At 27.7% G+C, this 19,860-nt stretch overlaps 2 protein-coding genes across 3 annotated transcripts in view; one reads left to right on the forward strand and one right to left on the reverse strand.

Moving 5' to 3' along the window:
- Window positions 1-649: 649 nt before the first annotated feature.
- The window catches only part of LOC107448536 (BOS complex subunit TMEM147), a 40,075-nt gene continuing 20,864 nt past the window's right edge, over window positions 650-19,860 (reverse strand). The window contains exons 1-5 of one of the 2 annotated variants that reach the window (XM_016063776.4): window positions 11,700-11,981; window positions 8,869-9,007; window positions 5,616-5,837; window positions 4,221-4,342; window positions 650-832 (exon numbers count right to left, since the gene is read on the reverse strand). In XM_016063776.4, the coding sequence (XP_015919262.1) occupies window positions 703-832; window positions 4,221-4,342; window positions 5,616-5,837; window positions 8,869-9,007; window positions 11,700-11,776 (690 nt within the window). In that variant the 5' untranslated portion in view covers window positions 11,777-11,981 and the 3' untranslated portion in view covers window positions 650-702. Of the gene's footprint in view, window positions 833-4,220; window positions 4,343-5,615; window positions 5,838-8,868; window positions 9,008-11,699; window positions 11,982-19,860 lie in introns of those variants that run through there. The other variant, XM_071184193.1, reaches the window with a different exon arrangement.
- Window positions 12,041-17,030, forward strand: LOC139424823 (protein Flattop homolog). The gene is made up of 4 exons (XM_071184194.1): window positions 12,041-12,191; window positions 12,838-12,900; window positions 14,453-14,588; window positions 16,802-17,030. The coding sequence occupies exons 1-4, from the start codon at window positions 12,165-12,167 to the stop codon at window positions 16,912-16,914; spliced, it is 339 nt and encodes a 112-aa protein (XP_071040295.1). The 5' UTR covers window positions 12,041-12,164; the 3' UTR covers window positions 16,915-17,030.

Genomic DNA, 19,860 nt, shown 5'->3' on the forward strand with positions numbered 1-19,860 from the left:
ACCCCACTAGTTGGGTAAGTTAGGGTACACATGTTAACTCTCTGTAAAAATTAGAAATTTACTAGAATTTCACTGAAAAGAATCGCAGAAATTTCTATTTTATTTCACAATTCAAGGAAAGTATGCATGTAATTTTAATTAATAATGCAGGCAATGTTTCAGACCATTATTGATCCTAGTATTATTTGAAAATCTGATCATTAGTTATTCAGAGTGTTAAGTCTGTAGATGCTGAAGATTTTTCTTTTTAATTTTTAAAGAGCAAACAAATGGGAGAAAATTGCATAGACTCCTTTTTAAAACATCTCTCTATATTTGATCTTATAAAAAGCTGAATTCAGAAAACAAAAAAGAATTTTTTCTTCTGTTAACGGCTTAACTAACTGTAAAGGGATTTATTTCATTTCTCCTTGTATTGTGTAAAATTTAACTTTCATTTAAACTAAAAGTTTTTATATATAATTTTTGTGGACCTTATATTTATGTTGACATTTTACTTCTTAATGTATTGATCTGTTCTATGTTGATTTCGCAGATAAATTTAGATGTATGAAGATTCTGCGGCTGTAAATCCCGCTACTTTTTTTTTTTAGGTGCACTGTGCACAAATATAGCAAATTTGTAGTGCAATTGAATAAAGACAACAAGGTAAACTTTGCAATGCATGTATATAATTTATTTATGAAAATTTGAGTACATAAATTAGTATGAATTAAGACCTTGTGTGAGACTGAAATAAATGTGCATAGAAATTAAGGCTATAGAAACAGCACTAGATGCTTTAACTGCAAGAATGGACCAGGCTCCTAAACCAAGGATAGTATGGAATAACCTAAAAATAATACAGTATGTACATTAGTTAAACTTTAAATAATATTATGTGTGATTAATCAAGTTGGAGCCAGTGGAGGTTTCAGAATTACTTTAAAATTGACCCAGAGGGTGGCCATCAACTCCTAAAAAGATCCCTGATCTTTTTATCAGTGGCATTAATTTTTTACATAAAATATATTACAAAACAGTTATCTATGCCATTAGAGTTGAAAAAGAAAACCAGATTTTCAGGTACTTTATTTTCTAGATTGATTACTTTTCCCTGCTTAGTGTCTAATTCAACAAAAGAAGAAAAAAAATTTTAACATCTAAAATAATTTTGTAAGTAAAAATAAATTAGTATAAATTCAATCATTATGCCTAAATGGCACCGGATTCGCAATGAATATTTCATAAGGATTTTAATTTCCATGAATACAATTAGACCACTCTTCTTCACAAGTAAAAGTTTGCTATTTAACATTATGGAGCCAGTTTCCTCTTAGGCAGGTTTAAATGCTTAATAGTTATGTTTTTGGAAAAACTGTTATTAGGTATTGATTTTGGAAATCAGAAGTGTAGATCACCTGACACTTTAAGATAAAAACACATTGGATTGACTTGGTTTTTGTGTTCTATAAGGAGTTTTAAAAAATTAAAGATATGGTACATGCCTCATTTTTCGACATAGTTGTCGAGTCAGTTTTGATCTCGTCATAGTGCTGAAAGTTTTGCCTGCAAGATATTTTTCACGTAAAGGTACAAGTGAGAGTTGCCGGGTGCAAGGTCCAGGCTGTATTGCATATTTGGTTTGAAGGTGATGAGCATTGTCTTGCAAAAAACAAAACTATATTTGTCAGAAAGTTCGTTTCTTTTTTTAAAAAATTGTATGCTTTTTCTATACCTTTTGCATGCAGACAACGTATGATGGAATACACTTTACATTTGGCACACTGAATTGATGCAGACGTTATAAAGACGTGCTGCTCAAACAAGACTCACCATTAAAAAAATGAATGACCGAGTGAAATGTCCAAGGTTATAAGTCTGTGTTACCAACGTACTTGCAGAAACTTTTTTTCTTTGCTGCTATCTGAGAAGTATCTTTACTTTCCCAAAACGCTACATACTACTTTCACACTATTAAAATGTGAATATTGATCATCATCTCTCAGCAAATATGACATTCAAAAATCCATGAAATAAAGTTTTTTTCTTAGATTTTGACTGAACTGAATAGTTTTTTAATAATTTCTTAATTATCTTAAACAATACTAAAAAATAATATACACATCAGTTAAGAAAACATCAATAAAATTATGATAGCTCAAAAAATTAAAAGTTATGTAGATTATCGTCAATGAAAAATCATTATTATTCTCACTTATAACTACAAAACTTAACTTTAAAGAGTCCCAAAACAAAAACATCTACTAACAATGATTTTTTTTATCTTTAATTCAAAGCAAAAACCAAAATCCTCATTAAAGAATTTATTACATTTTAATTAAAATTTACTCACTAACATTTGAATTATAATTTGTTAATAAAAGGTTTTTATTTCTCTGAATACAAACTGAATAGTTTCTAAGGTAAGCAAAAAACTTTAAGGTCATTACATGCTTTCTTCAAAAGGGAAGAAATTTGTTGGAAAAGAGGCTTCTTTAAGTATAGCAGGAACAAATCCAATTCACAGATTTAAGGTAACTTATTAAACAGCGTTGCCACTCCACAGGGGAAATCTGGAATTTGATCTGAATCTTGATTTTTTTTTTAAAAAACTGGGAAAATACAGAGAATTTTGTTTCTTATTTTTGTCTTTTAAAACATAGGGACCACTCAAAGCATAATCTATGGGATATTTAAGGAAGATATTTCATTTGCTATAGCATTATTTAAGTATGGCGTGCTTTTTTCCAGCAATTAAAACTAATAAATATAGTTAGCCCAATATGGCTCACACAAGAGCACAGTAATTGTTGTTTCTGCTTATTATATATTGCGTAGAATATCTACAGGGAAAACGCAGGGAATTTTTTTTCCAGATTTGAGTGGCAACCCTGTTAAACTTTTAAATAATAAAGTCCTTAATTTTGAGTAATAATTGAAAGCTGCAAATTATTTTAAAACTCATGTTTCGAGCCTACTACGGATTACTGATGTTTGCTCCCTCAATCGAGTCGCTTAGCTACTATTTTGAATTAACTAAAGGTGAGTTAAAGTACTTCTATCTAGATATCGTTTCTGACAAGAATTTTTCACTGAATCGAATAATCCAAATCTAACTTAAAGTTCTAAAGTTATCAATGGTTTTCAGTTTTATACTTATAACTAATTACACGTTTGACAATGACATAGACAAGCTATATATTACATTCTCTGTAATAACAGATGCTGAATTAAATAAAATTCTAATCAATAGAGCTAATATTTTAAAAATTCTAAGGATTTTATAAATGAAAAATACGTTTCTTGAAATTATATATTTTCTCTTTACAAATTCAAAACTATTCAGTTTGAGGGATTTAGTATAAAAAAAGTACCAAGAAGTTAATAACATCACTAGTCTAAATAAAAATCTAATGACCCTAAATAAATGTAAGAACACAACTTATACTTATTTACAGACTGATAGACTATTTACATTATTATAATTAAAATTTTTGAACTACTTGATTTCTTTCATACCACAGAAAAAAAAAATATCTTATTTGTCTAGATAAAAGTGATATTGGGTGAGGGGTAAACATAAGTTCATCCAAGCTAAAATGGAGTGGTGCCTATCCTGTTGGAACCACATGCATGCTTGTATGTTGGCTGCAACAGGTTGAAGTAACTCTGTAACACCAGATGTCAAAATGGCAGAAGGTATAGGCTGGTCAAATGGTCACCCACAATTCCAGTTTTTAACATTTATGCAGAAATGCTGATGTGCATGAGATATATGACATAAGAATAGCGAGATACCCAAGTGTGAGAGTTGTGCATATTAGAAATGCCTTTATGAATAAAAGAGCAATCCATGAATAACCTGATTTTAGTGTACATGCATACACTAAAATCAGACTGTGCTGCTAGTTTTTGCAAAAACTAACATGCAAACTCCACAAGGCAAGACATAATCTGCTCTGTGAGTATCAAGGCTTGAACTTCTTGTGACAAAAAAAAGAAGAAAAAATATTTCCACCCGTGACAAAAAAACATTGAAGAACACTTCCTGAAATTTCAAGGAAAAAAAAAAGTTAAGTATCATCCGGCTTGGTTTTTAAAAAGAGTGAAGGTGGGATGTATTTAATCCCATTTAACTTTTTAAACTGTTAACTATTCAGAGTGTGCTCCATTGGCTACAGGTTACATTACTCATCTTTTGGGTAAAAATTATTATTTAAAATAATAAATAAACTTACTCTGTTATCAATGGTCTGTAGCAACCTATAACTAACAGAAGCACAACAACAGGAAGATGAGTTTTCCGCAGATCATGGCGGCTCCATAACCAAACTAAAGTTGCGGTTGTGATATGATGAACCTAAGAGACAATACACGTTTATTATTAGGGTCAATAAATTATTATGATTTTGAACTGAATATAATTATTCTTTAAAAATAGATATCAAACTAGAAGTTAGGAATCAATCAGATAATAAGATTTATTGCAGGATTTATTTTCCCATTTTTTGGGGAATTAAATCTTTCAATGGAAAAAAAAAAAAAACATTATTTAACTTCAACTATTTTATATTATCTAATTTTTATGGTGATGAATTGAGGGGTTACACACTGATTTACTATTTTCAGCAAATTGCATTTGCTGAAAGTATCAAGTCAGTAGTTTAATAAATCAATGAATTGACTTATTATTTTACAAAATTTTACTCTACAAATTTCCTAATGTGTGGTGTTCCAAAAAATAACTCTATTTTTTCTTTGGTTTGATACAAGACATGCATAAAGTCTAGAACTTGGCAGAGATTTACAAATTTGATGATTAAAATTATATGGTACCTTGGGATTATCCTGTTGACCTGTTAACGCTCGCAAAAATGTGCAAATCCATTGGTGCCATCATAATTAAAAAAGAAATTTCCAAAATAAACATTCTAAATTCATTAAATCTGTCAAATAATAATAATAAAAACAAAAAAATGTAAGTGTAAAAATACGTAATAAAAAAGCGTACGTGATAAAACCAAAGTAAAAACCTCCATTTTTTTTTATAACTATACTCTAAATTATTCTTGAATATAACCATATATATTATTATAAATCTATTCGGCAGCCAAAAATTCTTGATAGCTTTTAAAGCGCAAACAAACAAGTCATAATCCTTCGGAGGAGTAAAAAAAATCTATTTTTAAACAGGTTAAACTTTTATCATTAAACAAGTACATTAAATTTAGATTAATTTTAATTAGTAATTAAAATTAGATTAAATTAAAAATAGTTTAAAATTAGGAACAGATTTTGAAAACAAATTAAATTAGAAACAGATTTTGAAAACAAATTAAGAGATATGAATCCATAATAATTAAAAAGGTAATATAAGCCACATTTTCAACTAATTCATTTAGGTGAGCGATTTTGGTTAAAAAACACAATTTTTCTGTAGGCGATAGGATGTTTCTGAGCAGCGTGCTATATCAGTTAGTTAAAATTCTGAAAATTAATAGAGCAGTTATCTGAAGCACAGTACAAAGGTACAGTTAGATATAGAACTTTTACCTCAGTGAAATTGTGACTTATCACTTTATTTTTCTAAGCTCTTCAATTATTTAACAGATATTGAACAGTAAAATACAAACCAAGCTAATATTAGAATCAAAACTCATCTGGAGATATTTCCAATCAAATTCAACACTTTTGGCACCAACCCAAAGAGGTACAAGTCTGGTCATGAGAAGTTCAGCAGATGCCCAACCAAGTCCAGCAACTAAAAATTTAGTTTCACCTTTTCCTGCAAATTTAGTCATTACAATATGGAGACCTATTAAATCTGCTACATCCACAGTATTCTTTAGTAGTTCCTGAAAGTATGGAAAACATATAAGTAACATTTAAGTATAACTAATTAAAAAAATTAATTCCATCAGAACATTCTAAAGCAAATCAACAATACATATCCTTTTGCACTGACGAAAATTAGTTATTTTCAGGCAATTACTAGAATCTAAATGACTAAAATTTGTCAATTGTATATTGCAACAAATAATAATAATGATAAAATACAGCATTTGGTCGATGACAGTGCAAATAATGTCGGGTGAATATTCAGGAAGATTAATATAACCATTTGAATCAAGATTTTTAAACTTGAACAAAAGCGATATTTTATCACAGTTGAGAACAGAGTTGTCAAAAAAGGACCTAGACAGTCAAAAATAGGTTAACAATCCGAAATCTAGGGTAGGGTTAGACATGAGAAAATTATAATACAAAGGTAGATATATATGTACAGTTTTATTGCATAGTCTCAACATGAATAAACTGAATACATAATAAATAATTTTGTTAAAAATAAAAAAAATTAAGATGTTTATATGGTTTTAAAAATGTTATATCTCAGGTTTTTAACAAAGGGCTTTATTCACACATAACTCATATATATGAATGACACTATAAGGGCTTTAATTTACTTAAAAGTTAAAAACATAGTTAAAACCTTCAAAAAGTTACTATACCTGGTTGAATCGTATAAATCAGTAAATGGTGGTTTATAAGAAAAATAACTAAAACTAATAAATACATAAATTATATAATCATTTTAATGAATGTATAATTGGGAAGAATCTATTCCCCAAAATAGACCTGAGTTGATTCTTGTTAAATGTCGAATGTAGCTCAAACTTGTTTCTACAATACACTTAGAATGAATAATAAATTTACATTAAAGAGTTCAATAGTAAATTTACATTTATATCGAAATTTGAAACAAAAGAACATTTTTTATTTGAAAAGGGTTAATACAGTAGTGATTCACTAACTAATATGCTTAAATTTATTATAAAAGTAAAATAATTTAGAAATTTAAATTTATTAAGTATACAAAGAGAATAAATTTTATAAAGTACAATTATAGGTAAATATTTTTTTCAGTAAATAAGTTCATTATGAATTAGATTAGCTTTTTTTTAATTGAGGCAGCATACAACAAACCATACGGTTAGCCATAATAAGAAAAAAAATGTCTTAAAAGGTTCACAAAAGTTTACAATTAACAAAAATAAAACTACTTTTTGAGACAAGACATAAAAAGTATGCCACTTACGGTTAGCACAACCTTGTGTTGAGATAATAGCTTTTAATTTGAACCTGGCGACAAAAATCTGTAGAATTTGTGCGTGCATATAGAGTAGGCACTAAAGATGCGACATTCAAAACGAAGTTAAGATTGGTTTTAAATTTTTATTTTTAATTTAGAGGCATTTTAACAATGAATTTTCTTATTGGTTTGTGGAAGCCATTGTTTTGAGTTAAACTATAGACGATAACATCAGCGATTTTTGCTAGCTTATAGTTCTAATCGAAAAAAGTTGTTTATTCTATGTCCTGTAATACTTAATTATCTTTTAATCATAAGCATTATTAGCAAATGGACTATGTCACTAAATTCGTATTTTAGAAGTTATCTGAAATCACATGTTTATTTTGTTTATAGGTAAACTTTTAAAGTGTGTTACTATAAAACCGAATAATTTAAAATCAATGGTAATTGGAATAAAACAAAAATAGGTTTGGCACTGAAAAGCAAAATAAATGGAGAAATAGTAAAAACACATTGAGGAGAAATGTAAAAAAAAAAACACCAATATTATCATTGATGCCAATGATAATTAATTTTAGTAATAGTTATTAATTGAAGGAAAAAAAAACTATGAACTAAAAAGCTAAATTAATGGAAAAATGGTACTTATTCATTTAAGAGAGAGTAATAAACTGACAAACTTATTATTAACGTCAACGATGCTTTATTAATTTTGGTTTTTAAAACAGTACACCTTTCAGTGCTATGAAAAAAATGAACTTATTTAAATAAAAGTCAACTGTGAAAAATGAACTATAAGTACACTTAAACTATATATGACAAAAATTAAAACATTTAAAAATCTTGAACAATAACTGAACTAACTAACACAATCTTATTTTGTCTGTTTCTAAAAATAAACTAATGAAAATCACCATGAATGGTTCTGATGACAGAGATAATTAAATACTGAAATTCATTATTGCATGTTTAAACATATCACAGTTAAAACAACTAAAATTCAAATACAAATTAAACCCTACCTAATTTTCAAATTAATTAAAAAAATTATTCAAGTACCTAACATTTTTATATATTATAAAGAAACATTTGGTAAATAGAATAAAGTCGCAATTGGCAAAAATAGAGTACAGTCGCAATTGACAATTAAGGTAAATTGTACCCGTCAAGTAAAATAAAGTAAATAGAAAAGAACTAATAAAATTATCAAAAGTATTAGAAATATTGCTTTGAATTTAATGCCAAAAATGAGGTAACCAAAATCCTCCCCCCCTTAAATTAAAAAAAAAAGAAACAATAATAATCAAGATAAAAAAAAATATAAATAAAAGAAAACACAATTTTTCAAAAGTTTCCTGCAGTTCCATGATTAGAACTGAATTTATAAAAATTGTAGAACAGTCAGCTCAGTCAAACAAGGCTATCTAACTAAAGGCCAATCAACAAGGCTAGAAAACATTAATAGGATAAAAGCGAATGAATATTTTATTTAATATATTTCTATTTCCTTCAGAAATTATTTTTCATACATATATACTTTTAGATGTAATGAGATGTTATTGAATTTCAGCAAGATTAAATGTACATTATAAAAACTAGTATGGATTTAGAAACCTCTAAGTTTTCCAGAATTCAAAAAGCTAGCATTTCAAATACCATGATTGCACATTTAATATTATTCTAAATAAAATCATAAAATTTTGCATATAAGTAATGGATAAACAAATTTTCTACTTAAATGCATTTATAAAACTTGAATCTAAATTAAAATAAATATTTGAAAAAAAACCTACAGTTATTGTTTCCATACGACCTAAGCCTGTTAAATCTGTGGCTGGAAAGAATGTGGCTAAAGCAAGCATTTTGCACAGTTGAGTGAACAGATACATTGCTCCTGCTTGTATACACTTCCAAAACACACCATATTCGGCTCTAAAAAGATTTACACAATTATTAACTATATTATTAAAATTCACAAAAGAACTCTGCTTATGCAGACTTTCATATACAGCAGGGATTTTTTTAGAACAAAATTATATTTCAAAATGAATCTATACATGTAGATAGATGTATGTGATTGATAAAAATGAAAGAGAGTGATTATAAAGCTGATGATAAATAATTATTACTTTCAAATATAATTAAAGCAAGTTGTTGTGACTCAGAGGTTAAATATTAAATAATTTTACTTAGACAAATTAGCCACGTTTTTTTCTTGTCGAGAAGCATTTTCCTGTAAAATAACGAATCAGTTTAATGAGAGGGAAGAAAGTCTTTCTCAAACTGAACTAATTGATAAAATGCTTTCACACAATTACATTTAAAATATAACAGTCGTAGATTGATAGATGATTCACATAAAAAGAAAATACTTATTTAAAATTAAAACAAAAGCCCTAGATTTAAAAACATGCACAGTAGGCAGACCATTCCTCAAATGATATACGAAAGTATTAAGAAGTTATCTTTTGATCACTTTCATTTACAAAGTAATGAGAGTTACATGTTTCATACATTACCAATCTGTGAGACAAATGTTCATGAATCTAAGATTAAGTTAACCATGAGTTTATTATTATAATAGCAGGTATTGAAAAAAAGTTTAACAAAACAGGATGGATGCGATTAGAGGAAAAAATATATTTTTTCCCTCGAACCATGATTAAAGGTATTGCAGATTACTGTATTTAATCAATGTTTCTTAAACATTGTGTTATGTTACACACCATGATCAAACACTTAGCCTTGTTTTTTTTTCCCAAAGGTTTCTGTCATTTTTAATGGCCATGTTAAGAATGCTACACGATTACGAGCCCGTTTAGAAAATTTGGTTGTACCACACTATAAAGAGAAGACTGTGATTTTCTGAGAGGTACCTATTTTGTGAAAATTTCAACATAATTTGAGAAAATTAAAAATTCTATTAAGAAATCAACACAAAAATATGGTAAAAATATGGTTTTATCGTTTCTTACGAGACACAAAAATAAAATTTTAAGAAAAAGTATTTTGTAAAAATCGTTTTCCTATCCGTTTTTTGTGAAAATCGTTTTTCCTAAAGTTGAATTTGTGAAGGTACAACTAAACGGTAGTAAATTTGGCTTGGACAGACCCCTGGTGTGGTACCACACTATAAAGAGAAGACTTTCAGCCAAGTTAGTTTAAGATGAATATTACAGGATATAACAACTAGTTGCGTATTTGACTCTTACTATCAAAATTACAACTCCCAGCTCTCCACCAGCTTAGAATGAAAATCTTTCCGGTATTAACTTAGAAATGCCAAATTTTAGGAATACTAATTTTATATAACAGAAAAATGTTTCAAAGTTACTGTATGTTTCACAGACCATAAAACACCTATTACCCAATGTCTTAATTACAAAATTAGAATATTATTTATCCATTATAATTAAGTTTCACTACAGCCATTTATATGATGAAAATTTTTTATGGCCTTATGAAATAGATAAATGCTAAAATATGAATGTTTTTAATTTATTCTAAGCAAAAAATATCATGATTTTTTAAGTCGTTTCCATTTTGAAAAATGTTGGTGATACTGATTAAAGCAGAAGCCAGATAAAAAACTCTAGTCTTTAATAAAAATTGATCAAATCTCAAGATGAAATTCTAAATAAGTACAGCTATGCAACTACAATATTTATCTATGCATTAGATGTAGATACCAGTTGCTTCAATTGATAACAGCGAAAGAAAAGCAGAAACATGTTTACCATTGAAATTTGTTAAATTTTAATAAAGGGAGCTGGAGCCAAAAAAAAATTTAGATTTTCGATCTCCAATAGATAATAAGCTAAGCTCGACTGAGGCCCCCAAATTTCAATAAGCGTGTATGAACACTTTTGAATTTCTATCTGTAATTTGAAATTTCTTTTAAATAAAGAACAAAAACAAGTAAGATAATCATCAGCTTAAACAGAAATTATATATCCTAAAACAATTAAATCTAATAAATCCTCCTTTATCATTTTAAATCATTATAAATGTATTTTAATGCCAAGAATAGTTTTTCAACCACAACTTGGCTAACAGGCAATGTCATTACAATGTGGCAAGCCTTTTGAATGCCTGTGGGATCCAATAAAATTACTGGAGCATAGAAAAATTTAACGCACCAGCTCCAGGGAAAACAGGGCTCAAAAGCACTTCAGTTCTAGTGTCCTGTTATCAAGACACAAAACTATAATGCATTTTACAAATTACAATTTTAGATTTTAATGAGAGAAAAAAGGAATTAAGGGGAAAGAAGGTTAAATTTTAAAACAGAATAAATTAATCATTTTGAAAATCTTTTAGCATTATCATAGCTCACACATGCTTGCTATTTGACCTGAGCAAAGCTTAGTGCTAACACGACAATATTACTTTAAATATACGCCAACTATTAGAATGAATTACATTAGACACACAAAGATATTCTTTAAAAAAAATTATAGAATAGAAACAGAATTATAATGACTAGAATTCAGAAATGATAGAATTTTATAGGTGTTTTCGTTTTAATTAGATACTAGCATTCTCAATAGTTTGAAAGATAAGTTTCAATAGCAAAAATATTTAAAAACTAAAGGTTAGTACGTAAAGTCAACAAGATTCTTACAAGCCAGAAAATTTATAAGTCATAAAATAAGGTGCATAGGCAAGTGCAATGCAGTTGCCAAAGTGAAAAAAAGTCATTTCGAAGCTTGAACAAAACTCTTATAAGTAGAATGAAATAGAATTTGTAATAAGGTCAAAATTTATGACAAAACAGGAAGTGTAACTTATTAAATAACTTTAAATTTTGGATCCGATTATTTCATTTTAATATTTATTTTTTTATTTACTCTGAAAGCTTTTTACTGACGATTTCTGCTTACTTTAAAGATTATTTGCGAATTCTGCTGAAAAGAGAATATCTTCAGTTGAGAAGCGACAAGCCACTAAATAAAACTTCTTATTTCCTTTTAATATTATTTAAAAATACGTTGGCATCAATCGCAATGGTTTTTGTTTTGCCGTTTTGCGCTTGAAACAGTTTAAAACATAGAATAAAATCAGCTCGAATTTCTTCAGATATCTTTAAATGTCTAAAAATTTCAGCGCAGAGCAGGTAACTGCAATTTCTGAGACATTTTATTGTACAGTATCATGATAATGATTAAATAAGACTCTAATATCCGTTGGCTATCGTACTTAATTGGTATTAACTTGTTGGTATGCGCTAGTGAAAGTTATTTTTCATTGTTTTTTCTTGAACTTTTCATAAACTATATTGAGATTCTAATTGTTTCGTAAAAGAATTACGCTATAGTGAGAATTTAATATGTAGTTATTTTTTGTTTTAAGCTATAGGATAATATATCAACTCAGAGCAAAAGGATAAATAATATTGTTTCCTTGTTTTAAATAAAAGTGAAAAACGTCTACAATTATAAGAAAAAAATGCTTCTACGTTATTGTTTTATTTAGTTAACTTTTCTTATTATTTTAATTCAACAATTTTAAAATTTATGAAAGTATTTTAATAGATGTCTCCCTGAAATATGCAAGTGATACCATGCTATACAAATAAACTCTACTGCATTTGGGAATATCCAGTATTTTTAACTAGGAGATATTTTAGAACTGTTTTAGATTTATTTTTGACTGTTTGTTATTTCAATGCTTTTCATTTATTTATTATATTATAAGCTATTGTTATTTAATTTAATTTGATATTTGTATTTCTTTTATTTATATTACTTTTATTTATTTAGTATGAAAAGTCTTATGTACCAGCTCATTTAAGCCAATGGGAGGTTCCGAAAAGATTCCAAGAAGTATGTATTAGTTTAATTTGTAATTTAAAGTGCTATATAACTATTAGAAACTTTTTTTATAATTACTTTGACATGCTTTTATATATTTCTTGATGGAAAAAAAAAGCTTTGAACAAGGAAAAAATTAGTAGATAAAACAATTTAAAAATGTTTTACACAAACTAATGCATACACATACGTATTCTTCTTCACACCAAATCGGAGCAAAAGGCTTCTATCATAGCTTTCCATTTCATTCTATTTGTGGTCACTGATTTTGCCTCTCTCCATGTCTTTCCTATTGTCTTCAATTTATTAACAATCAACCTGCGTTAAATATTTTTATGTCTTTTTTTTTCTATTGCCCTGAAGGTTTCAATAAAAAACTTTTTTTAGTGTAAATTTTTACTTAAGTACGTTCACGTAGAAATGACTGTTTCATTCCCATCTAAGTTTTTTAATCTCCAGCTCATTCGGTACTTTCACAACCAGGATTCATATCTATTGGAGGGGACATATTTGGTAGAAGGCTTTTATCTATTTCAGAGAGATGTATCTGCATTTCAGTTTATGTAACAAATAGGCTTTAGCAAGAGAGGGTTGTTCACCTTATGCTCAATCCCCAACCTGGCTGGCCGGGGACTGTTTAGGTGTTGCTAAAACAATAAGGAATAATGATGTTCTGGATGTCACATGGCACATTCACTCCTTTGTGCATCCATACTATATATACTATGTGTATAAATGAAATGCATCAATCATTGAACGCATTAGAATAACTAATTTACAACAACACAAAATAAACATTTTGAAAATAATCAATTTAAAGCATAATCGAGATGCATGATATTTATAGTACAAACCTTATTGTACACATTGGTGTAGACTTGTGAAATTTCTATCAAAATAAAGGTAATACAAATTTTATATTCCATGAAAATGTTTTTGCCACCTAATCAGTATTCTGCCCAAGGCTTCAGCTTTTCTTAATGGGGCTCAGAATCTAGTTTTATTTAAAATTATCAACAAAAAAAAATTCAAATCTTAATTAGCAGTTACTTTTTTATCCATATAATGCAAAGCAAAGAGTAAGGTATATTTTTTGTATGTTAAGTTAAAAATTTTGATATTGTTACCTCTTAAAATGTTGGCAAACAGCTGCAAATCAATAAGGGTATTTAAAGGTAGCCAGTGTGTTGTGCTGAAACTCTCTATGTATATACTTCTCTAACAAGGTGACAAAGATAGTTCTAATTGCATTTTGGCATTGGGAACAAAGAATTAAAATATCAAACGTGTGAGCTGTCATAAGCTTGAAAGCATAAACATATATGCTTGGGAATTTCAGAATGAAATTTTTTTTTCTGCAGACACCGAAAAGATAACAAACTGAGCAGTTATGTTTTTGCTTTTTCGTAGCTTAAATATTAGTTTGTGACCCTTAATGATTTTATTTTAAGTTCATTTTTGACAGACATTAAAAATATTTAATAAGGATGGTAATTAAAAAATAAATTGTATATATTCTTCAAAAAAATTTTTTTCTTCATAATTACCTTTTCCCTATATTTAGTATCCTCGTAGAAGGGAAGGATGTACAGTGGCAATAAGTGATGAAGATGGTCGTTTCCTGGATGGTGTAAATAAACCTACATTTAAAGAGTTGAGTCCATTCATTGGCACTTGGGGCAAAGATTATCCTAGACCTGGTTAGATTTATTTTAAATTTATTATCTAATTTTTCTTTTTAATATTTCTCTAAGCCTGTATTATTAAAATTAAACATAAATAATTGCATTATTATTTGAATTTTTTTTAAATTCTAAATGAAGAAACAATATATTTAGTTGTTTTCTGTGCTGTATGTGGATAATAGATTCCATTATTTCAAAAATATATATTTTCCTAAAATGTATGAATAATGCTATTAGGTTAAATTATAATAGAGTTATGAAGTTCTCGCAATTTTATTTCATTTCAAGTGTTATAATTGTTTTATTAAATGGTGCAAGTAAAACTAATTGTTCTTTTATCTTTAACTGAAATTTTGACCACTTTTTATTGACTAAACAATTTAATATAAACAAAATTAAAAAATAGAAAATAATGAAGATAAATAAAAATTTTAAAAATTATGATCTTTAAGTATGCTAAGAAATTAGAACATTATTATTATTATTATTTTTGTTAGATGAAGCAAAAAACGTAGAAATGAATCGAAGAACTTTACTAACAAAAAAAAGAAGGGCTCAGAAAAAAATTGAAAGCAACAATAGGATGTCCAAATTTTTTAACTTAATAAATATTTTAGGCATTTCCACGATTTTATTTTATTCGTGGCATGCGAAATTCGTTAAAATTTGTGTTCAAAAATATTTTGTAAATATGAATCTATGCCTGAAATATCTTAATACCCTATGTGATTTCATAAAAATGATTTTAATCATATTCACAGAGACACCTGTGTAAAATCATACTATCTAACCCCGGAAATGCCATTTATCAGTAGTTAATCAGAATATTTTAAATGAATTAGAATATTATTATAATAAACTATATGTTACTGTATTTTTCTAAACTGACTAAAATAATAAATTATATAAATATTCTAAAATAAGGAATTAGACTATTCTAAATAACTTATAAGAATATTTTTTACCAGTAGTTAATTAGAATATTCTAAAAGATTAGAATATTATAAATTCTAAATGAACATCTAGAATTTAAAATATTCTAATGTTATAAAAATATTTTTTATCATATCAGCAAATTACGATTTCTTACAGTCCCACCAAAATGGAATTGCTCTTTTGAAGTAGTTAGTTAGAATGTTCTGAACTAATGATTCATTAAATAAAAACTGACTCAATAAATGACACACGTATGACAGATGAATATTCTAAAATAATGAATTAGAATATTCTAAATGATTAGAATATTCTAAATTCTAAATGAACATCTAGTGGAATTATTCTAATGATATAGAATGTTATAACAATAGTTTTTATCATATCCAAAAATTATAGTTTCTTATTGTCCATCCAAAAGGGAATCCCTCTTTTGCAATTGTTAATTAGAGTATTCTAAAAGAATCATATTTTATATTCTTAATGAATTATATTATAGATTATATATATAATGAATTATATTCTAAATAAGTAATATTATTCTACACTAATGACTAACTGAAAAAAAATAATTAAATAAATTATGCACATATGAACGATCAATACTCTAATTAGAGCATTTCATTAGAACATTCTTAATTCTAAATGAACATCTAGAGTGATGAAGATTGCTTCTTACTGCATTAAAATCCTATCATTAGATCAAAAATTTCTTTGCATATTGTTTCCGTCCAACTAAGCTCATGTGTTTTTTTCATCTAGATGCAATCTATAGTTTTTGTTTAAAAGGCTGTTTTTCGAAGGCTCCGTCGTTATATGAAATGAAGCTTTTTTGCGAATAATATACTATTTTTATAACTGCTGTAAGTTTGCAATAGTCAAAATGGAGAAACACCATAGTTTTGTGAAAATGAGAAGCGTTTGTGTTCTAAATTTATACTATTTAAAAACTTACGCCAATGCTTCATTATGCTGCTCATAAAAATGTGAAATACTGAGAAGAAGGTAGTAATTTTGATAATTTTCATAAAGGTGGAAAAATGTTTGCCAAATTGTTAGTTTTTTAAAAAGTTTGATATCTTTTAAAATATTTAAGTTGTTTGTATGTTCTAAAGCCCTGATGATTCTTCACGGCAAAATTATATATATAGTTTAAGATCATAACATTGCTTCAATTGTAAGACACTTAAACTATGTTTTTTTTTTTTAAATTTTCCTTTGGCGACAGAGCTTCAAAAAACAGTGTTAATTTGACATTTTATCATCTTTTTTTAATATAATGTTATTGTTTCCAGGAGGAATATCCTCCGTGCGAGTGAATCCTGGTGTTTGGATGATCAAGAGTGGCCGAGCGAGATGGGTTGAAGCTTTTGCTGTAGAACAGGAGTGTTATTGTAAATGTAGATAATATAAACACATTAGATATCTTTTATTCAAAATTTATATGTTATCAAATCAAAGAACTTTATATAATTATTTCTTACATAAGAATAATAAAGAATGATAACAGTTGCTGAATAATTATTACCAGATTTTACATTTATTATTTTGTAATTTGCATCGTTTTAATTTATACTCTTGTTTATACTGTTAGTGCTTTATTTTCTTCCTTTTTATTAACTATGGGGTAGACCAGTGATTCCCAAATAGTGTTCCTCTGGGATTTTGTGGAAGAGTTAAAAATGTTTCGAAAGTTGGGACCAGTAATGATTTTAAAACTATTATATTTAAATACTATAATCAATAATACATCAATTATTTAATATTTCGGTTGCCTTTATCAAATTTTTACAGAAATGCCAATGAAAGTGAAACGGCAAATCTTTTTGGAAAAAAATATAATTTTTTCAATAACAATATATTGAATAAATTACGAAAAGGACATGTATGTATAAAAAAATTCATTATTATTTCCCAAAATAAAATAACTAAATTCTCTAATGAAGAAATATGTTTCCCTAATAACGATTTTTTCTAAAGTTCGATCCTTAGTCGCAGCTTGAAGCCCACCGAGCTTCAGATCGATGGGTACCAGCTTGTCTGGGAAGTAAAGGCGGCATGTGCGCAGTGCGGATCACGTTGCTGCAATCATACCGCTGGCCACGTAATTCTGGATCCTTAACCTACACGATGCCCCTTTCCCTAAACAGACTGCTGCGGGAATGTTTTTTAAACCCCTTAGCGCACAGATTTTTTGAAAAAAAACGGCCAAAGAAATCAATTTTTTTTAATGTAAAAAAACACACTTTAGAACAAGATTTCCATTTGTTGCCGCTGCTGGTTCAACTTTTCTTTCGGTGGACAATTTTGATATTCCTGCGCTTTTGTTCCATGGAGAAAGGCTATATTTTATTCTTGAATAAATAAGTGTTATAGCTTACAATCCTATGTAAATGATAAATATCAATAAAACGACGGGGTTAAATTAACATTTTCAACGTTTATAGCAGTAACTTTTAGTTTCTATTTTAAAGATTACCATAATTCCGCTAATTTTATTTCGTATTCAGCTTATGTATATACCCAAAAAACAAATTCATTACTATACTAGATTAAGCTCCAGGAATGTGAATTCAACTGTTGGACATAAAATCCAAATTTAAAATTATTACGGATACAACGATTAAAATAATTCGTTTTATTATATAATTTCAAATTAAATTAATATTTTGAACACAAATAAATACTTTTGTTCACAATTAAATACTTTATTTCTAAAGTAAAGTTTCCCTCTCAAAAGTGGTTAATCATTTAGAGTTCCGTGGTTTAAAAAAAAAATTGGGAACCGCTGGTGTAGACAGAAAAAAAAAAGATCATACTTAATTACTTTAGTTTTAATTTTGCTCAGCAATTAAGAAATAATTTATGTGTAGAATTTATGTAGCAATTTGAATTATTTACGAGAACGAAACTCAAACAAATTAATTTGCGTTTACCATGATTTTAAGAAGTACGCTTCATTATTACAATATGGAATTTAAGCACTTTTGCTTTTTAAATTTAGAATTTTAGCAGACATATTATGTTCTGTAACGGGCGGGTTACATTCGAATTTTATCTTTTATTGAAATATTCGTGTACAGTGCTTAAAATGGAAGAAAAAAAAACGGACCAAAATAACTTTTGATCTAATGATTGGATCTTCACATTCTTGAACTCAATCTTAATGGTTCGAGGGGGTGATTTCAAATATGCTAATTAATTTGTGCAGACGGTAATTATGAAATCAGACGTAAAACGTACTTTCTTTTTATAAACATGCCTTTTTTTTTGACGGGATCGGATTTTTTTTTCAACCGCAATTTGGCAAATAGGGTCCAATATTTTAATCAGGAGAGCGATCCAAAGTTATGACCCCTTAATGTTAATTTTACTTTTTGCGTATTTCACTATATCTCGAGATCTTTTTAAACAAATCGAAAATTTTTTGCACAGAGTTATAAAATTCGTTTATCCAAAAAATTCCATGCAAAGTATAACTTGAAGTTAATATTTATTATTCATTTAATAATCGACAAAAAAAGCAACTTTTAAGGTATACAATTCTTTTTATCATTTTAACGCATGCAATTTTAATGGCAAAATACAAAATTTGAGCGAAATCGGAAGAAATTTTTGTCATATTTTTAAAATTCGATTTCTTAAGAACTATATGACCGATTTCGCGCAAATGTTGTATTTGGCCATTTAAAATTACACTTTTTAAAATGATGTAAGCATTTGTTTATCTTACAATTCAAAATTTTTTCGACTATAATTAAATAAAAAAAACAAATGTTTACTGGAAGTTATATTTTACGTGGAAATCTTTGGATAAACGAATTTTATAATTGTGTGCAACAAGTTTTCAATTCGCTTAAAAAATTTCTCGAGAAATGGTGAAATACGCAAAGAGTAAAATTAACATTAAGGAGTTCAAACTTTAAATTGATCTCCTGACCAAACTATTGGGACCATATTTCTCAGATTGCTGCAACTCCCTACATTTTGGGGGTCAGAAATATGAATCCTTCGAGCAAATAGTAATAATAATAATAATAAAAAAAGCATGCTTATTAGAGAAAGTACGTTTTTTGTGCCTGATGTCGTAATTTAAAATATCGTCTGCACTAATGAACTAGAACATTTGATGTCGCCCTTTCGAACTATTAGGATTGAGTCCTAGAAAGTGAAGATCTGATTATTTGATCAAAAGTAATTTAGATTGGTCCAGTAATAAAAAAAAAAAATCAAAATAATTAAAGTTCGAAAGGAAAACGTATTAAATTCTTTCTCCAGGTTTCCAAAAACAATTTTTAAAAAAAGGTGGGAAAGAGGATTTTTTTAAAAAAAAAAATTATGATTTTGAAGTTTA

The sequence above is a fragment of the Parasteatoda tepidariorum genome, chromosome 8 (genome assembly GCF_043381705.1).
Source record: "Parasteatoda tepidariorum isolate YZ-2023 chromosome 8, CAS_Ptep_4.0, whole genome shotgun sequence".
NCBI lineage: Eukaryota > Metazoa > Arthropoda > Arachnida > Araneae > Theridiidae > Parasteatoda > Parasteatoda tepidariorum.